The sequence below is a fragment of the Centropristis striata genome, chromosome 10 (assembly GCF_030273125.1).
Source record: "Centropristis striata isolate RG_2023a ecotype Rhode Island chromosome 10, C.striata_1.0, whole genome shotgun sequence".
NCBI lineage: Eukaryota > Metazoa > Chordata > Actinopteri > Perciformes > Serranidae > Centropristis > Centropristis striata.
In genome coordinates, this window is record NC_081526.1 from 12,515,212 (window position 1) to 12,535,692 (window position 20,481).

General features: G+C 40.4%; 1 protein-coding gene across 3 annotated transcripts in view; it reads left to right on the forward strand.

Annotated features, from left to right (window-relative positions):
* The window catches only part of gsk3ba (glycogen synthase kinase 3 beta, genome duplicate a), a 35,779-nt gene that overhangs the window by 7,096 nt on the left and 8,202 nt on the right, over window positions 1–20,481 (forward strand). For 2 of the 3 annotated variants that reach the window (XM_059342710.1, XM_059342712.1), the window contains exons 2-4: window positions 4,366–4,559; window positions 13,072–13,155; window positions 18,824–18,934. In XM_059342710.1, the coding sequence (XP_059198693.1) occupies window positions 4,366–4,559; window positions 13,072–13,155; window positions 18,824–18,934 (389 nt within the window). The remainder of the gene's footprint in view (window positions 1–4,365; window positions 4,560–13,071; window positions 13,156–18,823; window positions 18,935–20,481) is intronic. The other variant, XM_059342711.1, reaches the window with a different exon arrangement.

Genomic DNA, 20,481 nt, shown 5'->3' on the forward strand with positions numbered 1-20,481 from the left:
TAGTTTGGACTCCTAAAATTGAAGCCATACCTTTTTAATGGTCCTTTGGGTATAAATAAAAAGTGTTCTTGTGTTCAGATTGCAGCGTATCTGCTGCAAACTGTTTGCAAACTGAATGTTTGCCAGAATGTCAGCATGCCACTTCTACTCTACTTTTATTAACCACAGATTTATGGGCTCAAATAAGCCTCAGTAAAATCTTGATCCTGTGAAATGATTTCAAAGCCTGTGATTGTATATCAGCCTTGTGAACCAGTAAAAATAATATAGCTGTGTGTAAAATTCAAGTTTGTAAATGTGTGGAAAAGATTTGCTGTGAGTAGTATGCATAGACTGTAAAAGAAGTAGTCATAGTCGATGTGGCGTCGCCCACAGTTTTGAAGCCTTGAGTTTAGCATTTTGGCCGTCGCCATCTTGTTTTTTTTGGAAACCAGAAGATTGCCACTTGGTTATATGGCAATCAAATTTATTAACCGGTAAATACAACCATTTTTGATGACCAACACTGTGTTTATAATTAATTGTGTTGAATATTTGGTGGTGAATGTTTAGTCTTCTTTACTTATACTTCGATCATATTGCTGGATTGAATCATTTTGACAATTTTATTTGAGTCTGTCTGTGTTTGGAAACAGATTAGTTGCACGTTTTGGTGTCCGTGACAAAACCGTTAACTCTGAAGGATGCTCAGCCCCACACGTGTCCTGCAATCAACTGCTCCCCATTGGTGTTTTTCTGGCCCCATTGTGTGTACACATGTTGTGGCCTCAACTAGTCTGGTGACCTAAATTGATTATTGATGCCTCTGGCTAAAAGTTGCAGCCGCCGTCTCTCCCATGCCACTTTGTAGCTGAGTAATACAGCACATGTACGTGAAATCATGTGCTGTGATTTGTCACACTAATTATTTTCTTGTTGAAGGCTAATTGACAAAGTAATTATGGCAATGCTGCAGGCACATGTCGAAGGCGTTTGAGCTTCTCTCTGCAGAGGCTGTGACTTGAAATTTTTCCCTTATTATATTTTAGGCCAGGGGGCATTTTTAACACTTAATTTTCTAACTGATGGTTCATTTGGGGCTAGTTCATTTTAATGAAAAGGTGCTTCTTGGAAGAAGTGAAATTTTATCTCACTTATGAAATGAAAATAAGTCTTGGTTGTCATTGGATGTGATTCGGGATTTTCTATGGAGGAAAAATGTGCATGAAGACTGACAGTGAAAGCTTTTAAGGCTTGGCTACACGGGATTAGTGTGTGAAAGGTCGTTCTTCGTACATGCTTCCCATCAGTCAATTAGAATGCAAAAAAATCCAATTGCAATGTGATTGCTTGGTCATTCCTTTTCTGCACCAGTGTGTGATTTCACTGTGAGCTGCGTGTGAGTGTGCACAGACATTTCTCACGCTTTGAGGAAGTGCAGAGGCGTCATAGAAATGGCCCTGCTGGAATATGTAGGCAGAGTCATATTCCTCTCTCTTTCTCTCTCTCTCTCTCGCTCTCTCACTCACACACACTCTCTTGGAAAGTCTATTTCTGTCGTTACAGAATCCGTCTTCAGTTTCTCTTTCTAGACTTGGTCCTCGAGAGTTAAGGCCTGTTCTCAGACCCCTCCCCTGTCTCCCCCCCTACTCCTTTTCTCTATGCTTTGATCATAATCACATCCTCAGTAATTGGACCGCTCACTGGTCAAACTGTCAAAAACTCATCCAAGGCACACACACATACTGTACTTTTAAAATGAATATTTTATGTCTAGGTTGAACCATGGAGTGGTCGCCTTTTTTTTTCTTTTCTGCTCGTGTGAGAGAGTGGATGTCTACAGAGCACTATTTGCGTCAAAATCAATAACCCTGCTGGAAAATAAGCCTAGCAAGCCAATAAAAAATGGATAAACCAGTAAACCTCTGCACTTTGTGTCACAAGCTCATTCAAAACATTGACTTTCTGGTGTTAAAATAATTCAAGCCTTGCAGGGTTAATTAATCTGATCACTTTGTTCATTTAAAAACTCACACACAGACTCACTGATAGCTTGCCAGAGGTCAGCATTAGATGGTCACTTACTCCTCATATGGAGAGGACGCTGTGGCCTGCCCGTGTCCTCCATGTGGAGGTGGTCGGCCACCACAGCATGCGGCACAAAGTTCCTATTAAATAACACCATGATCTGGAACAGTCACAGTCATTAAGCAGCACTAATCCTCCCATCAACATGATTTTGTACCCACTGTGAGCTGTTGACAAATGTGTTTAACTGTGTCTGCAACTCAAAAATCTAAATTTAGACCCATTTCACAGATATTTTTGATTATTTTAGGTGCGTGGGTGTTTTGGCTCGAACACAACCTTTTTGTAGCGCAGCATGTGTGAAGGAGAAATGCTAATAAGACTAATAATTAGATTTAAAGGAGGGAGCAGGTGTTGCGGTAGGATTTAGTCGCTTAGGTTAATGTGCCAAAGTTTTGCAGTTAATTTGAGTGACTGTCGAGAGATTAGAAGTAAGGAACGGGCACACATTTGTGGCACGCGACGCACACTCTTGCCTGCTTGCCAGCTAATGTGAATTTTGCTCCTTGACACTTCTGTGAGGATGAGGTGGAAGCAGAGGGAGAGAACCCACTTAAACAGGAAAAAGCCTCCACGTCGGGATCTCAGGGGAGCAGAGCCAGCTCCTGACTGACTAGAGAGGAAGGCATAAAGGGGAGGAGGGGCATGTGAAAGCAGATTCCGATCTATAGTGCATTAGCATCACATACAGTCATTTTAGCTTATGACTTTTCACTGATAATAATCCTGGGAATTGCCTTGGTCTGTACTCTGTGAGTCTGTCCGAGGTAATGAGTCTTATCCAGTGGGATAATAGTATAGGGAATAATATCAGAAAGCTAGGCCTGCTCTATGCTAATCCCTTTTTGATGCATTGAATACTGTTACTTGCCCTAATTCCAAAAAAGGCAATGTTCCTACTAAGCCGTTAAGATGGCTAATTAATAATTTATATTACACTGATAGTCCAGTTTACTGTACACGCAGCTGTGCTAACTCCAATAAACATAACAAGTTAAACCTGCCGAAAAACGGATAAGTATAACTGCTGGAACCTCTTTTTTTTAATTTAGCTCTTTTGCATCAAGATTTACACATTTATTTTTTTAAAGTTTCCACTGGTGGTAGACTTGTTCCACGGTGCTAGCACAGCCTCCCTCTTTCAAACCTTCAGCCACCTTGAAAATTTTGGCATTTTGATATTTGCGCATATCCAGAAACATGTTGGCAATAAAAAGTTGGTCTTTCTCTCTTTCTTCTCCAGGTCAGCAATTTGGGCTTTATTTTCTCCTTTACATAATTACTCCAACCGTGCAAGTGGTTGGCTAGCTGGTTTGTGTATGACAAGCTGTAAAATCTGTTTCAAAATGCAGTAAAAACCCATATTCCTAAAGCCCGAATCATATTGACATACACCATATAAGCAGAAAGTGCTACACTCAGAAAATATCAGAATATCCAATTGGAATATGCTGTTTACACGACCCGTATCAAATTTGGATTATTGTCATATTTGCAGTAATAGTGTCCATAGTTTGCTTATAAATGTAGTTGTTGATTTGAAAGTATTTAAACCTGCAAAGCAGAATTGAACGTCTTTCTGTCTGTTAAGATGGCAGTAGCATGTGTGATTGTTCCCTACATAATTGATCTTTAATGTCTTACTGCTTATAGCACTGCATACACATTTCACATTCATTTATAGAGGCGTTTTTTCTCAAGCTTGGACGCTCTGTTTGAGCTCAGCCATGATTCATACAGTCAGTCAGCTGGAAGCTCATCGGTCCAACCGCAGCTGTTGACCACAAGGAAGCACTGCCGGAACAAATGGAGGTTAAACTAGCTGCGGCTAAAGAGCGAGGCTGTATTGTTCTGTTTCTTTTAGCCACGAAAATTTGTCAGCTGGCATTCAAACCTGCAACCTGTCAATACTCGAAACAAGGAGGCCATTTAGCCCTAAGATGCTCCACTGTCACTCTGAAACAGATGAGCAAATAGTTTGTTCTGTATTGTTACAGATTTTACATTTTTGGGCTTTATTCTGTTGGTTGGATGCTACAAGCAGCAATTTGTAAATGTCACCTTAGAAATTGTGATGGGCATTTTTCACTATTTGACATTCGTAATGCTTCCTTATCTATCATGTCTCTAATGGCAGTTTGCTCTCCCTGCCTTCCTGTCAACACTTCTCCTACAGTGCTGAGTTTGTGCTTATCACTACTTTGTGTTAAGGATCTGCATTTGTCTCTCTCTCTCTCTCTGTCTCTCTCTCTCTCTCTCTCTCTCTCTCTCTCCCTCTCTCCCTCTCTCTCTCTTTAGGAGATAAGGATGGCAGCAAGGTAACAACAGTCGTGGCCACCCCAGGCCAAGGCCCCGACCGGCCACAGGAGGTGAGCTACACAGACACTAAGGTCATCGGCAACGGCTCGTTCGGCGTCGTCTACCAGGCTAAACTCTGCGACTCCGGAGAGATGGTCGCCATCAAGAAGGTCCTGCAAGACAAGAGGTTTAAGGTAAATCAAAACACAAAAGGACGAAGAAAAGCAGCATGTAGATATGATCACGCTCGTACTTTTCTTATTTCTCTTTAACAATGTAACCACGGTAGGGATTTGCTGCATCAATGAATGTGAGCAAGTAACTGTGAAAGAGACATGAATGGAGTGATCTTTCACAAGAACAGTGAGATCAGCGAACCTGTGAACAAAAAGAAGAAGAAAAAAACGTAACATTTCGCAGTTGACACATTCTTGCTTTTGTGTGTGGGTGTGTGTCTGTGCGTGTGTGTGTGTGTGTGTGTGTGTGTGTGTGTGTGTGTGCGTGCGTGTGGTCTTCTCCCCCACAAACCAACTTGAACCCACTAACTCTCACAACAACAATCTGTCAAGTTCAGTCAGTTGCCACCGTAGAAATGTCATATTTCCTTCCATGCAAAGCTCTGCTGGAATCCTCCTCCTGTGCTTTGAATAGATTTGACTGATGGCTTGTTGTTCCTCGGCCGGGGCGACATTGTCTGTGCTCCCTTTGCTGCACCCTCGGTTGGGGAGGGGGGGGCCTCGGTGTCCCTGCTGCTCGCTCACAGATAAAAGACCTGAGACTGCCAAGCCTGCAGGACAGCTGTTTAGATTCTCATTAAGTTTATAGTCTTCAGAGCTGAGGGTTATGGGTTAGACAGAAATATTATTTTTCTTGGGTAATACCGATAAGTGCTCAACACGTTATCAAACTGGGACCAGTGTCCACATTATGTCTCATAGTTTGGACATATACAATACATTATAGTGCACACATAGCTTAAAGTATTCCAGTCTTATACAACAGCCCTGCAATAAATCCTACCTTCATGGAGGGTGGCCAGCCTTCATTTATATAAATGGGGTGGACAAATTATTAGTAACACCCTGATAAAGGTTATATATAGATTTATTGCAGGGTTGTATAAGGCTGTATTAGTTTTAGACAGCTGTGCCTCATACACTGCCAATTCTTAATGGATTATATATCTTTTTCGTGATTTGAAAGAAGCAGATTTTCAGTTTTTTTCTTATTTTGTTCTTCAGGCAACATGATGTCAGTCAACATTTGTCTGCAGGCAGGATTTCTAGGAATCACCGACCACAGGAAAAGATATAAAAACATTAATGTTATGTGCAAGGTTACATTATTCCCTTCAATACATGCAACACCTAAGTTTGTTGTGTCTATAGCACACATTCCCTGGGTTTCTCAGAAAAAGTCACAGCATAAACAGCACAGTTAAGATGATGCAATCTAGTGTGTGACTTTAATGTTTTCCATATGTGCTGAAAAACCTACACACTCTGACTGACTCTCTCCTACACAGGATTTCAGCTCATTTAAACCTCCAGTATTATCATAGAGGAGATTAGAAATTGGTTAAAGAAGTTTGGAGAGATTTGGAGAGTAGCTGGTGTTTTTTTTTTTTTTGCTTTCTTAGATGGGAGAATCAATTAGGGCTGTGCTTAATGTAATTTAATTATTCATTTATTTAAGCTTTTATCGAGGTTTTTGAATTAGGCGTTTATGTCTTTCCCCATAGTTTTTGATGTCAGCACTTAAAAAAATCCTCAAGCAAAATCCTCTATCTGAATCTTAATAGATAAGTTCCTTTTTTAATTAATTCAACTTTATCAATGAATGCTGCTGCAGCTTAACCTTTTTAGTAGTAGGGAAATCCCTGGAAATATTCCGCTGAGCTGTGTGTAAGTTTTATATCCATGCTATAAATGCTGTGACGTGTCGCATTCGTGATGTGATGCACTCGTCCCAATTAACATAATCATTAAATTAATTAAGTAATTCTGGTATATAGAATGTGACCAGAGTCTATCAATGGATTATCTTGATTTAATTGGGTAAAACAGAGCTAGTCCCTTGATGAGCTAGCCCTCCATTATGAAGGTAGTGCTGATTATTTTATGTCTATTTTGTCCGTCAAGAAGAGTGAAGGCAGGACAGGCTTAGGTGTCCCTGGTTGTCTCCTGGTCTGCCAACCCCCAGCTCCGTCTCCCGTGGGAGTCGCTGAAGTTTAGTCAAAGTTGAGTCAGATGTGTTCGCCTGTAGTGTTTTCGCCCTGGGATTGTTGTGCTGAGCCAACCGGTACGGCTAAATACTTCAGCAGCTCAGTGCCCAGAGGTTGAATCTTTTTCTTTTTTTGGAGGATCAGCACAGTTTCTTCAGCAGGTGCTGCTAGTCCTTCGCTACCCACAACCAGACAAGATAAATGATGTCACTTAATGGTGTGGGGGTTGACCATCTGTCACGTAATAGACACTGTTTGTTCAGCACACGGACGCACTCTTTGTGACTCTGTGTGCTGGCCACGATGAAGTCATGACATGCGGTTCCTGTTAGCCTGTGGTTAGCATGACTCGCTAACAGGTTGCATCTTTAAACAGTGGGTAGCTGTGAAAACACGCATTGTTTTCTGTTCTTCAGTTTCCACTTTACACTCTAGCCTCTGCCTCAGCCACATCTGTCTGGCTCCTTTTCTGCATTTTTATTTATTCACCATTTTTTTTCCCTTTTTGCATTCATTATGGACGAGACATTTGATATAGAATTCAAGTGAGTGAAATATTGTGTTGACATTACGTAACACATCTGCATCTATTCACTAAGGTAATCACATATGCATTATACATGTACATACATTTAAATTCACATAGTGACATGGATTGAAATTACAAAAAAAATGGTTTGAATAATGCAGAAATGTAAACCCAGGAGAACCCAAATTAAGCACATTGGTGTGTTAGACCCTACCAAAAAACTTTCAAATTACATTCAATTGCAGTTTACTGTGGTAACTAATTATAACTTAACCCACCCTTTACCCTTGTCCTCTATCCTCCCCAGTGAGTTTAAGTTCTTTGAAGCTATACAATTATAACTGAATCTGGTATAGTTTTTTTATTTTCTTTCGCTTTTTGTGTTCATTTAAACTTAAATGTTGATCGACGAGATATACAGAAATAAGCATTTGATATGTTACTTTATACCCTAATTTTAACATGTAAAGTATGAGTTAACCTGAAGGGACAAACTGGCTGCTGTAGGTCGACTATGTAGGTCATTGTAGGACATGCATAAAACCATGCATCGTATTGGCTGAATTGAACATAAGGATATAACATCACTGTCTCCTTTTCCATCTGAATGCTTCTACTCGCTCAACCTGTCCTTGCTTGTGAACAGCTTGTTACAAGAAATGAAGCAAATGAGCTCTAAGACTCCTCACATGACTGCCAAGCCTGTGCCAATAAGTGTGTGTACCCCCCCTACAAACATACACACACACACACACACACACACACACACACCTGCATTCTAGTTTCTTCTAGTTTCCTCATAAAAAAATCTCTACACTTCTGTTATTTCTGTGTGATTTGGTGTTCATCTGTGAAGTAAGTCTGGGTGCCAGTCCAGTGTGTGTGAATGGTTTATTTTCTCTCATTATCACACACACGCACACATACACACACACACACACACACACACACACACACACACAGACTCACACAGACTCACACTCACGAGTCAAACAGGGTAATCATGTGAAAAGGCTCTGTGTTGGGTTGTAAGATGGTGTATGTGTGAGACAATCTTGCTGGGCTTATTATCCGTTCCTGGTGCATTATGGGATAGGTCCTCCTCCACTCCCTTCAGAGGGATCACATATCATCCTATTGGAAAATGGATGCTCGCATTAGAACTATCACTCACACACACACACACACACACACACAATGAGAGCATGTCTGGTGGTAGTGATGCTTACGCAACATTGTTAAAGTGTTAGTCTGTTGATTTTTCTCTTGAAATGAGAAGACTGAAACCATCAATTTTTCTGACTAACAGATATTGTCTGTGCAGTCAAAGCCTTATGGTGCTTACTGCGTCATGTTCTATTCAAACTATTAAAAAACACATCAGTGAGTCACGTAATTTCAAAATAACCGTCCTTCTCCAGTAAATACTCACTGTAGGACCAAATGTGTGTTAATATGCACCTGAGTAAAGTTCACAATAAATGCATTATTTACATCTGTGTACATTTGGCTTAACTACATACCGGTTGTTAAAGGAAAGTACTCAAAAATGATTGAATGTATTTTTATTTTTACATATTTTTATCATTAATACGGATAAAAGGGTTCACAACTGAGTTGAAAGTGTAGTCAAAGTGTTTGGAGAAAGACTTAAGGGCTGAATTCACCAGCATTTAAAGCTGCCATATTATGAAAAACTCTCTTTCAGTACTTTCAGACAGAGGTTATATATTAGATTAGAGCCTGACCAATATAGGATTTTTTACGGCCGATACTGATTTTAGTGGGTGAAATTAATCAATAACTGATATGGTGGCCAATATAGTCATTTTTTGAGCTGGAATGAAAATAGACTTTATGTGGATCGTTCACCGATTTGTCACCACGCCAATAAACATTTTCTGCAATATATATTGTGTAAAAAAAGTTTTCATAATGGCAAACTATGGACCTCATATACACCAATACCAATATGCCTTTGATAGGCCAATATCGGCCGATAATATCTGTCAACTGATATATCTGTCAGGCTCTAATCCAGATGGACAGTATGAGAAAATGTGTTTTTTAATGTTGGAGCACATAAACATGCTAGCATAATCCCAAAATACAAGTATGGACCTGAAAATAAGCATAATATGTCTATTTTAAACTGTGAAATCTGCAGGGAAATCGTTTAATTCCAATATAGCTGCTTGACAGGACTGACTTGTAGACTCATTTTTGTGAGCTGTTATGTGAGCTCATTGTCCTGTTAGCTGCTGAGCTAACAAACATGCTAACTGACATTTAGAAACCTTGCCATATCCGAGAGCTTCTGCCTGTTTTCAGTAAGTCTTTACTGAATGAAATAATGTACAATCATAGGGACAAAATTGCCAGTGGTGAGTAAATGGCAAGTAGAGGTAAAAATGTAAGAAGCTCATTTTGAATGACCAGTGCAGGTTAGCGTATTAGCTGGTAGCTCACCAGCTACTAATACCTCTGTGTAGTCACTGCATTACCAAGCTTCTATAACATAGTTTGGAGCCACCAGGGCTTTACATTGTGTTTTTTTCTTGGATTTATTGACAATAAGAAAAATATAGAATGATTCTGGCCTCCTTTTTAAGTTTAATCCACTGACTACATTCAGTATGATAAGCTGTTACCAAAGCGGAGCAGTAAAACAGTGTGTGGGTGGTGTGCCATTCATCTTTGCTCTTAATCTTTTGAGAAACTGCATGTGGTTTTTATCTGACGGTATACATCAGCAGGAGAAGGTGTAGGACTTCTAGCAGCCTGCAATTGAGGGTTTCTCTCTCGTTTTTTCCTCTCCATCTCCATCTGTCTCTCTCTGTCTCTGCTGGCTGGGCTGCTGACACACTGGAGGATGACAGGTCAGCAGGAATGACTGCAGTATAACAGGAGCTGGGCAGGGCCTTTAGTGAACAGCCTGTCTGCTCCTCCTCCATATGGTACCATCTTTCTCACACATAACAGACAGGCACACCCTTAAACACTCCCAGTAAGCCACTGCAAGAAGACGAGGGCGTTGCCTGCAGAGCACGATGCCGTCGATGGCTGCTCTGTGACCCACACGCTATGATGTCACTTTATGATGTGGGGGTTGTGTGGGTGCAGTAGTTGTGTAAAGGGTGAAAAAAAAGCATGTAGAGGACCATTTGTGTCTGCCTGTAAGTGAATTAGGGCTGGGGTGATTGTCTGCACCAGGTTATTGAGCGACAAGATGCTGCTGCTGCTGGGATGATGAGGTCTTGCTTAGTGGACAGACGGCTCACTCTGCTCCGTTGAAAAATGAATGAGAAAGGATTAAATCCTCATAAAGTGGCAAATAAAGTGTGTAAGGACAGCAGCATATCTCCCTTTGCCAGCCAGCATGGCCCTGACCCACATAACAGCAGACTAATGAGATGTTAGTCACCCAATCAGTCTGTCAGCTACCACAGGTTCTTGGTTTTTTTTTCACTTTTTTTTTTTTTTTTTTTTTTTTCGGTCAACCGTATTATTCGAACAGTCAGCTAGCCGGCCCACCAGGCAGCTTGCCAGTGTAGTGCATGTCTCAAACCTCTAGCAGAAACATTTGGCCAAAAAATGTCCCTCTTAAATGTGAGTATTTACCTTTTTTCTTAATCTTCTACGATGGTAAAGTGGATATCTTTGGGGTTTAGACTGTTGGTTGGATAGAACAAACAGTTTGAAGATGTCAAAATTGACTCTGGCAACTTGTGTCGATTATTTTTCTTTATTTATTATATGTTATTGTTATAGGGAGTAAAAGTTCCAACTAATAATTTTATTCTATCTATCTATGTCTTTTTTCTGCAGATTATTTTGTCCATTTAATTGTTTCTTCTACAAAAAATGCCATATGGCGATACATTTATTGGAGGTGTCTTGAAATGTTTTTTTTGACACTTTACTATCACATAAGACAACAGAGGGCAAATTGTCATAATTTAGAGGCCGGAACTAAAGGAATGGCATTTTTGCTTTAGACCTTTTTTAAAATGAATCAATAATCAGAATAGTTGAAAATAATTCAGTTATAAATGAATAAACAATAATGAAAGTAATTATCACTTGCAGCACATTCTAAAACTTCTGATTTTAGTACTGATTTTAAAACGGCTTTCCTCTTTGACCCAGAATTTAAAATCTGTTCCTAATGTTAACCAGTAAAGGGCCGAACTGTTTGCCATTCTTTAACACCAAACCCGAAGCCTTTGTTTACACAAAAAGCGTGCCAGGCGGTGTGTTAGGTCACTGCCTGCTCTGTGTTCAGCCAGTACATGGCACATCCAGTAAGAGCCGGCACCCCCATCGATCCTTTTCCACACAGCAAGCCACACACGGTCCCAGGTGGACCTGGTGGTGTACAAGAGGCAATGCAAGTTGGTCAGTGAGATTATTAGTCAGCTACTCCATCAAGCAGATGCCTTTTTTGTTGCATTTTTTCGTCAGCTAATTAGCTCCGTATTCAGTCTGTCAACCAGGGAATTAGTCAGCAAGCTAGACTACTGATGAGTCACTCATTTTTATCAATAAATGTAGGCTGTGAGCTGATTACATTCTGGTTATATAAAGTATTTATATTCTGCACTTCATTGAATTTCTACATTTGAACACCCTGATGTTTACAGAAACGGATAATCCAAAACACCAAATATGGAAAACCTGAAAATGTTAGCTTTCAAATAATGCAGATTACCATTTATGCAAATCTGAGGGACAAACAAGTGATCATTTTATGTAAATCCCACATCCTGACATTCTTGCTGTAAAACATCTAATATTCAGAATATTAATGTGCATGTCATTGCAGTAAGTGTGGGCGGTGCTCCATGCTGTTATTGTGGAATAATCAATAGTACAAACCCCTCATTCTACTTTTCAAGCTGCTCATGACTTCAAAAACAAAAGCCAGACTATTATGTAGTGACTCTTCTACTCTGCCACAGTTGGATTTTTAACTTTTGTCCCTGCAGTCTGCTTTCTTTTTGTTCTTTCTGACAATTCTCCATTCACTTTCTGCCGTGGAGTCCACACTCTCCAAATGTTACACAAGCACTTTAGATCAAGTCAACACAAAGCACTGTGATAGCGCTGAGGGGGAGGGGAGGAGAATGGAGTGGGGTAGAAAATATAAACTATAATGAAGCTGTTAAAGCTTTATGTAATGCTTGAATTCCTGAAGTCCATATGCAGAGCCATTTCCTACATGGACACATTGCATATAGATGGAGCACTCTAACAGGGTTCAATGCTTGCATCTTGTTCTAGTGGCCATTTTGGGAGCCTGTGGCTCTTCACACCACAGACCACATGGGCGTTTTTACTTCACCACATTTATTTTGACACCTTTTTCTCAGAAGTGTTTGTTTTGCTCTAGGTGTGTGGTGTGAACAGTTTTTCCTCTCCAGGGGCTTTTCCCCCCTGTAATTATTGTTGCCTTTTAATGAGAACGGGCAACATGCCACACAATACCTAATTGTGTCGTCATATTTTAGCCTGTGGGATTTATCGTTGCGTAAAGGAATGAATGTTCATTTATCTGCATTCTTTTGCTGCTACCACATCCAATTTTCTCAAATCCAGAATCCTGACAAACTGGCACATTGAGCTTGTGACAGTGACGTGGCTGACAACAAGATGATTGTTTCGCCAGATAAGTGGCATATATGTTCTGTCATAAGACACAGAGATATGTTTTTAAAGCACTGTTCTGTATGGCCATGATGCATGATGCTGTTTGTTTAACCATGCTAGTAACATGTAACTTCTTGTGGCAAATACCACAGTACATTGTCCCCAACTCTGCCGTGTTTCCAATAGAAAGCTTTCAGGGTCTCCCAGAGGTCCTCAGACTCACTTCTTGAACCACAAGCATGAAACTGAGATGTTGTGTGAATCAAAAATGTAACCTGTCCTTCCATGTTTTTGTTTTGTGCAGAACCGTGAGCTGCAGATCATGAGGAAGTTGGACCACTGCAACATAGTCCGTCTGCGCTACTTCTTCTACTCCAGTGGAGACAAGGTCAGTTCCCTCTTTGTCTTGGGGCTCTGTAATAAATTGTGTTTAATGCCACACTGCAAGTAAGTGACCAGATTGGGCATTTCCTTATAGAGTTTTGACTGAAACAAAAGCAACAAAGTAAATTTTTACATACACATTTTTTTAAATGTGCATAAAATTGTTTAAAGGGATAGTTTGGATTTATTGAAGTGGGGTTATATGAGGTACTTGTCTATAGTCAGCATATTACCTACTGGAGAAGCAGGTAGGCGGGCCAAAACATTAAAACCACCTAAAAATAAAACCAATAAAAAAATGTTCTATGCTCTTGTCAAAGCCATCAGACTCCATTAGCAAAAAGAGTAATTTTATCTCGCTGATCACTGGAATTGCTGCGATTGCTCCCACTTCTGTCATCTCCCACTCCCTTTAGATTGATTTAATTCATATTACTACTAAATGCAATGCCTTTGCCCCTTCCACTTTACTTTGCACCCAGATTATGTGTCGTTTAACCAGCACAAATGCAGTTGGAAACCCCCTAAATGCTCTATAGATTGTTTGTTTAAATAGGGCCGTCTGTCTGTCAGCTGCTCTGTCTCCCGTCATATGTTTTCCTCCTGGCCTGTTTGGCCATAATAAATTCATTACCCTACATTGTGAAAGGGAAGTCCCTCTCTCTGCCTGTCCCTGTCCACCACTGGAAGTCCCCTGGAGACAACATGTCCGGACTATGTCATTCAGCGAGACTGAGCGTCAAATATAGACATGAACCTGGCAGACATGCTGTTGGGACGATACCCATGACTGTCCAGTAAGGAATGCCTCCATGTTGCACACCTACCGAGGCCAAGGAAAGCTGGGGGGGATTATAGAGGTGATGATGAGGGTGGGTAGGGAGCATCTCATTGCCAGACCAGAGGGTGTCGGATAATTATAGCCTCTCCTGATCCCTCCCCTCTGTGCTGTAAGATCCTCCCAGTTCCCCACCCCTCACCTCATGCCATGTGCTCACTGACCTCTGGGAATCGCAGCTAATTCTTAGTATACTGACACACTGACATGTCAAAGAAGTGACCCAACATCTTCCCAGCTTGACTTTCGCAATCGCAGAGTTTTTGTTATTTTTATAATCAGCTTGTGTTTTTATCTTTTTAGTGCTTTCCCTTTTACACCTTTTGAAACCCCCCTCTCGTGTGTGTCCCTCTTTCATGTATCCATTTCTTCTCCCTCCTTCTCTTCCCCCCTCACTGTATCACTCTAGGCTAATTATGGAGACTGGCATGGTGTTGTTGGTATGGGGATTTACCACCTATAGAGCCTCGACTTAGAAAAGAGAGGAGGGAGGGCTAGTGAAGGAAGCAAAAGGTAATGTCACCTGGATAGGAAGGTTAGTGGATGGATGGATGAAGAGTTGCACACCAGTCGGTAGATAGATGACAGACATGTGAAGGTAGAGCTATGGAAAGGTCAGGTCAGGTGTGTGCAGGTGCTGTTGGTGTCCTAATGGGAGGGTTCATGCTGGGTGCAGCTGTGAGCCAGGCTAGGACTGCTGCCACGCTAGCTGCCTGTAGCATGTGCACAGGTAGGCTTATGTAACTGCTGGCATGTGGCGTGCTCGGCACATACACTGTGTTCTTTTCGCTTTTACCCTTTAACCACTTGTATAATGCTGTTCAAACAGAAGGCCACAGGTTCAAACAGCGTAGGCAGGTAGACAAATAGCAGTTTGACTTTTACCTCTTTAAAATATGCACTCAAAGATAGTGCATGTAAGACGTCCAGCTGACACACAGTTCCCCTTGCTTTTCCAAATCACATCCGTGTACACACAGAAAAACACACTCTTTCATCAGTAACTAATAAATTCTCTGACATACAGACTTGCATCAAATCCTTGCAAGCACGATATGAAGCTATAGGCTTCAGTTGTAACAGCATGAAGACAAATTAATGTTTATTGCATTGTGTTAGATAACTGATTGATTAATTGATTGATTTTATTTGACCATTCTTGATATAAAAAATATGAAACAGCAACCTGTGTCATACGTAATATAAATAGATAAAAAATTGTCAGGGATGACACAATAAAGCCCTAAGGCTTATTTCCATTGTGGTCCCTATAAGGCAGGAGACAGGGGCAAGATACTAATAAGTAATAAAGAGGTATAAAATAGTTTTTAACCCCAACCTGTCCTCAAGTTTCTATGGGGTGTTGCAGGAATTAGTCACCACATTAGTAAAACCACAGGGAGACAGAAAACAATAAGGTTTCCTGTGTATTATTGTGAATGAGTGGTGTAGTAATCTGATGACATACACATTTATTTAGGAAGGTGCAACAATATAAAACACAATATAAGCAAATATAAATATAAATGCTGGGATTTTGTCAAACTGTTGCGGAATTCTATACAAATCAAATTACAGTAGGTGAAAATAGGTGGGTGTAAATTTATGTTTTTTGGGCACTCTGTGGAGAGGTTTTAGTCAGCCTTTGAGCAGAACTGGCACATCTTTGTATTTTCATATTTGTTCCACTCATATTTAGGCTGGATAAACAACCAGGCTCTGCTCCAGGGCCCCAAACCTTCAGGGTTCACTGGGTTCACTGTGTGGCAATTACTGTGTGGTAATTTGGGGCTCTGTCTCAAAAAAATCCTCCTGTAAACCAACAATCTTTTAATATTTGAAATGAAACAATCCTGTCATCATATTTGTTCTCTGTCTCCTCTTAAGCTAAATGATCTAACAGCTATATAAGTCCACTGTTTAATAATCATGATCAAAACATACAATCAAAGTCTATTTAGGTGGCAATATACATTGACTGCTGTAGAATTAGATGTGATAATAAAGGCTTTGAGATTCTGGAAGTTTTTGCTATCAGTACCTTTTAAAGTGCTTGAAGACTGCCTGAATATTACTCCTAAAAAACGGTATAAACCACATATTTACTCAATTTACCACACACTGCATCGTGCCAATTCAAGATAGTTGTACGGGTTGGTTCTGGGACTTCGGGTAAAATACTGAGGATTCCATGTGTAGTCTGCTTGTAGCACTTCACATGATGGTCACTTGAAGATGACTGGGTACATACACAATGCACACAGAGCAGATACAAACGTTTATTCTCAGAAAACGGTTGAACACTGAACACCTTCTGGGTAAGGAGCCAGCTCTGGTGTGTAGTCAGCTGAGTGCAAACTGAGAGTTTATGGCAATGACGGCGCCTCACATATATCGGGCTATGGCCACATCGCATATTTATAGTCTGGAGTTGCAACTGTCTTCATTATGTGTGCCAGAATAAGGCTAATTTACCTACTGTATATCCCTCTACTTTGGTCTGTGTCACTATATTTCACACATTCATACAACAGTGACTATAGCATCATTCTGTTTAATTATATGGAATAATGCATTATATCAAAAGATGACTAATGCAATGTGTCATGTGTAGCAATCATACTCGAGGTACAAGACTGGGAAGCACAAACCCACATGCTAATAAATGCTACACTTGAAACTGATGTGCATGCTGTATATTAATATGGTCCATCAATCCCCTCCTCTAACACAACGTAGCATGGTGACTGTTGTCGGTAGATGGCTCAAACAGTCGTTCAGGTGCAAGCAGTTTTTCTCAGCAAATTAGAGGCTGAATTATTTAGCCGGGAGTGAACAAGCAGCCAATCGGATCCCCGGCTGGCTAACCATCTGGGAACAAGCCAAGGAAGTGGCTTTGTAGTGAGGCAGGAAGTGAGTCATCGCTGTTGCTAGGCTAAATATAGCTTTGATGGCGCTAGCAGGAGGCGGAGCGGGCTCTGTAGTCGTCACAAATGTTATCAATGAGAGTTTTGCTAGTGAGCGCGCACACACACACACGGCTAGAAGACAGAGACGTGCAGAGTGAAGGGGGAGTGAGATACAGGGACAGATGAGTGTGTAAGCTCTCCATGTCTGAGAGCTGTTGGGGAAAAGCTGCTCATTGTCACTGATATCTCCGTCTGTTTGCGTTAGCTTGTCTCCCAGTCCTCGGCTCTGTATTTCATTCAGTCACCATATATGTGTCTAATTGTCTGAGTGTGAGCAGGATAGAGCAGTCAGTACAAAGCAGGGCATTGAGCTGACAGAAGTGTACCACACAGTCTGTCTGGGAGCTCTTTACAGGCCCAGCTCACATCAGGCTCTGCAGACCTGCAGGGAGCCCGCTCTGTGCACAGCCTGAGCTGCATCCAGGACACACTGGTAACGCTGCACACAGATGGGGGACGGATACAGACACACAGTCCCACAACCACAAAAGAGGGAGAGGATTACTTAATTAATTCAAGTTGGAAGCTCTGTCTTATTACCCCAAGGCACAGGCTCAGGTGTATGTTGAATGGTCAGTGAAAATCGTCACACGAGGTGCTGGGTGTTCCCCACTCTTCAGTGCTATCACACATTATGCGCCAGTATGACTCAAAACAAATGAACACTCCTGGTTATAGTGTGGTGATAGGAAAGGGTGTGTGCAAATGCGTATTAATCCACTGCAGAAAATAGTCCCCACCAAATGCAGTGTTTACTACTGCTAAATTTAAAAGTATGAGGGTTAGTTCAATCTTCATTGGATACCGTGTTTTTCTACAACCATGATTCTAAAATAGTTTGGATGCTGTGTAAAACTCAAATAAAAACAGAATGCATCAAATTCATAAGTAATTTATTCATTCCCAGTTGTGCAAATGGGCACAGAATTTAATTTTCTAGTTGGTACGAATGGTTTATTTTTGGTTACATTTAAAAAATATTAAGTGAAATTTGTATTAAAAATTAAATATGAAATCACTGTTTTAAACAAAGATTTTGGTAGTCACAATTGATTCGTTCAAGAATCGTCAAATATGTGGAAATCTGGGGAAAAAGTCAGTTTTTATCATTTCCGGTTGTGATCAATTTTGGTGATTCAAATATCACAAACTCTGACAAAACTCTCACAAAATCTTTCAAACCTTGCAGTGGGTTGTGGGGTTCAGAGAGTTTATTGGGACATATGTGTCATCTGAAGGCTCAGCTATTCCTTCTAACAAATCATAAGGGACAGGCAGGCTAGATGTGAAGGCATTAATACGTCTGTGAGTGAGTTCCTTTGTGACTTGACTTATAGGTCTCAAACAATGGACTCACAGGAAACTCCCGATGACTCAGTGGTGGCTAACTGTGGTCAGAATCAAAGGAAGTATCAGAATAATTGGGCGGAGAAGCCTCAGATATAGCATCCTTTTAGGGTCAGTCTGCTCAAGAGTAGAACGTGCTCAACCGCGCCCTCCGACACAGGCCTCCTCCGACCAGGAAATGAGGAAATGATATCATTGTCTGCGGCCACTGTTGCAGTACAGGCCGTTGTGACGCACAGTTGTGTGTTTCCTGCCCTCCGGGGGATGAGGCCTATACAATGGATGCCCAGTTAGACTGCGAAGACACATCAGTTACATCAGCTCACAAACAGCTTGTTTCAGACGTATCATAACTGCAGACACAGAGAGGGAAGAGGAAGTGGTGGGAGGAAGATGTTCTTCTAAATAAATTGACCTAATAAGCAGCGGGCGGGATCATGGATGTGCACATTTTTAGGTCATGTATGTGATTTTTTTTTAATCTTCTGTATGCATGTCTTTTGCTTTTTCTCCAACAGAAAGATGAAGTGTATCTGAATTTGGTTCTGGATTACGTTCCTGAGACGGTCTACAGAGTGGCCAGACATTACAGCAGAGCCAAGCAGACCCTGCCCATGGTTTATGTCAAGGTATATATATAAAAGAGTGTGTGTGCTTGTGTGTGTGTGTCGGTAACCCTCATGACACTAGGAGCTTCCCTTTATTAACAAAACCTTGGAAAGACAATATTGTATCAAACTCCCACTCAGTTTCTATGGAAGTTTCATTTATTCTGTTAAGGAGAATTCATAAATGTGTCACACATGTTTGTTTTCTAAATTAAAATCTGTCCTATGCCCTATAATATACTGAGGTTCCACTAAGACTTCATAAAATCTTTAAATTTGCTTAATAAAAAACAACTTTTCCCTTTCATATATTAGCAATAAAAAATATAAAATTATCTTTGATTTTTTTACTAAAACAATTTAAATCGGAGTGACCATAGTGAAATATGAGGGTATTCATCATGAATTATAATGCGTTTATAATGCTTTACAAACACAATCATAAACATGCATAATGCTTTCTGATGCACCTTATCAGTCAGATGTGACTTAAAATGATCTATAAGTTCAAGTGTCTTATGGATCTTCTTGACCAGTTGTAAACAAGTGGCTGACTGATGGGGCTTATAATACATTATGACTATTTATACTCACTGACCTGAGCTGTTAATATAAACCATGCAGAGATTTACAAGTTAAATTTGTCTGCTTCAGGAGTGAAACCTTTCAAGTTTCATTATAGGGTTTAAACAGTGAACTGAAAATGTTAACTTGTAATTCTCTGCACTGTTATCACCTGTGATCCAGTATAGGTTATTTAAATCCATTTCCATTCCATTTTTATCCATGAAAATGCATTACACTTTGAAACATTAGAATAAAACATGCATTATCATAGTTGCATCTGTATGTACTTAACTTGTCATACTGTATATTCTTCTATGAGTCTTTATTACATTTGATAGTTGTGGTAAGTGAAGGTAGTCATAATGAATTCTAAGCCTCATCAGTCAACCTCTAGTTAATAACTAGACTTAAGGCACATAACCGTATAAATCCTAATAAGTCACATCTATAAACTTCTTATAATGTTTTATGACTATTTACATGAAGCCTTATAAATGGATTATAATACGCTATTAATTCCCTCATAATGCACTGTAAATGTGCTGTTACCAGTTACCAATTCTTGCTTCACTGTAAAACAAAATATGTGCAGATCAATGAGGCACATAAAAATGGCACAGTGTCAAAACATTGTAAAACAAAATCTGTAAGAAGTAAAGGGGTAACAAGTCTTTTCGCAGCGCTTCATCTCTCCCTGTCTTATGATTATGATTCCACTCTGTGTAAAACTTGCCCTGCGCACAGATCCGTTGTCACTTTTTTCAGTATTTTTCTGGCTGTGACAGACATGTGAGGCAAATGTGAGAATGATTTGCAAAGCCAAAAAAGTCGCTGCACATTGCACACTCTCTGGTGTTCCTTTCACAGTGAAATAATTGAAAAAACACCTACAGGTAATTATTCCCACAGAGCGGAGGAAGCACTCACAGTTACCTTTTTACCGACGTGCGCCAATATAAATATTCATCATTACAGGAAATGTGGGATGAGAAAAACACAAA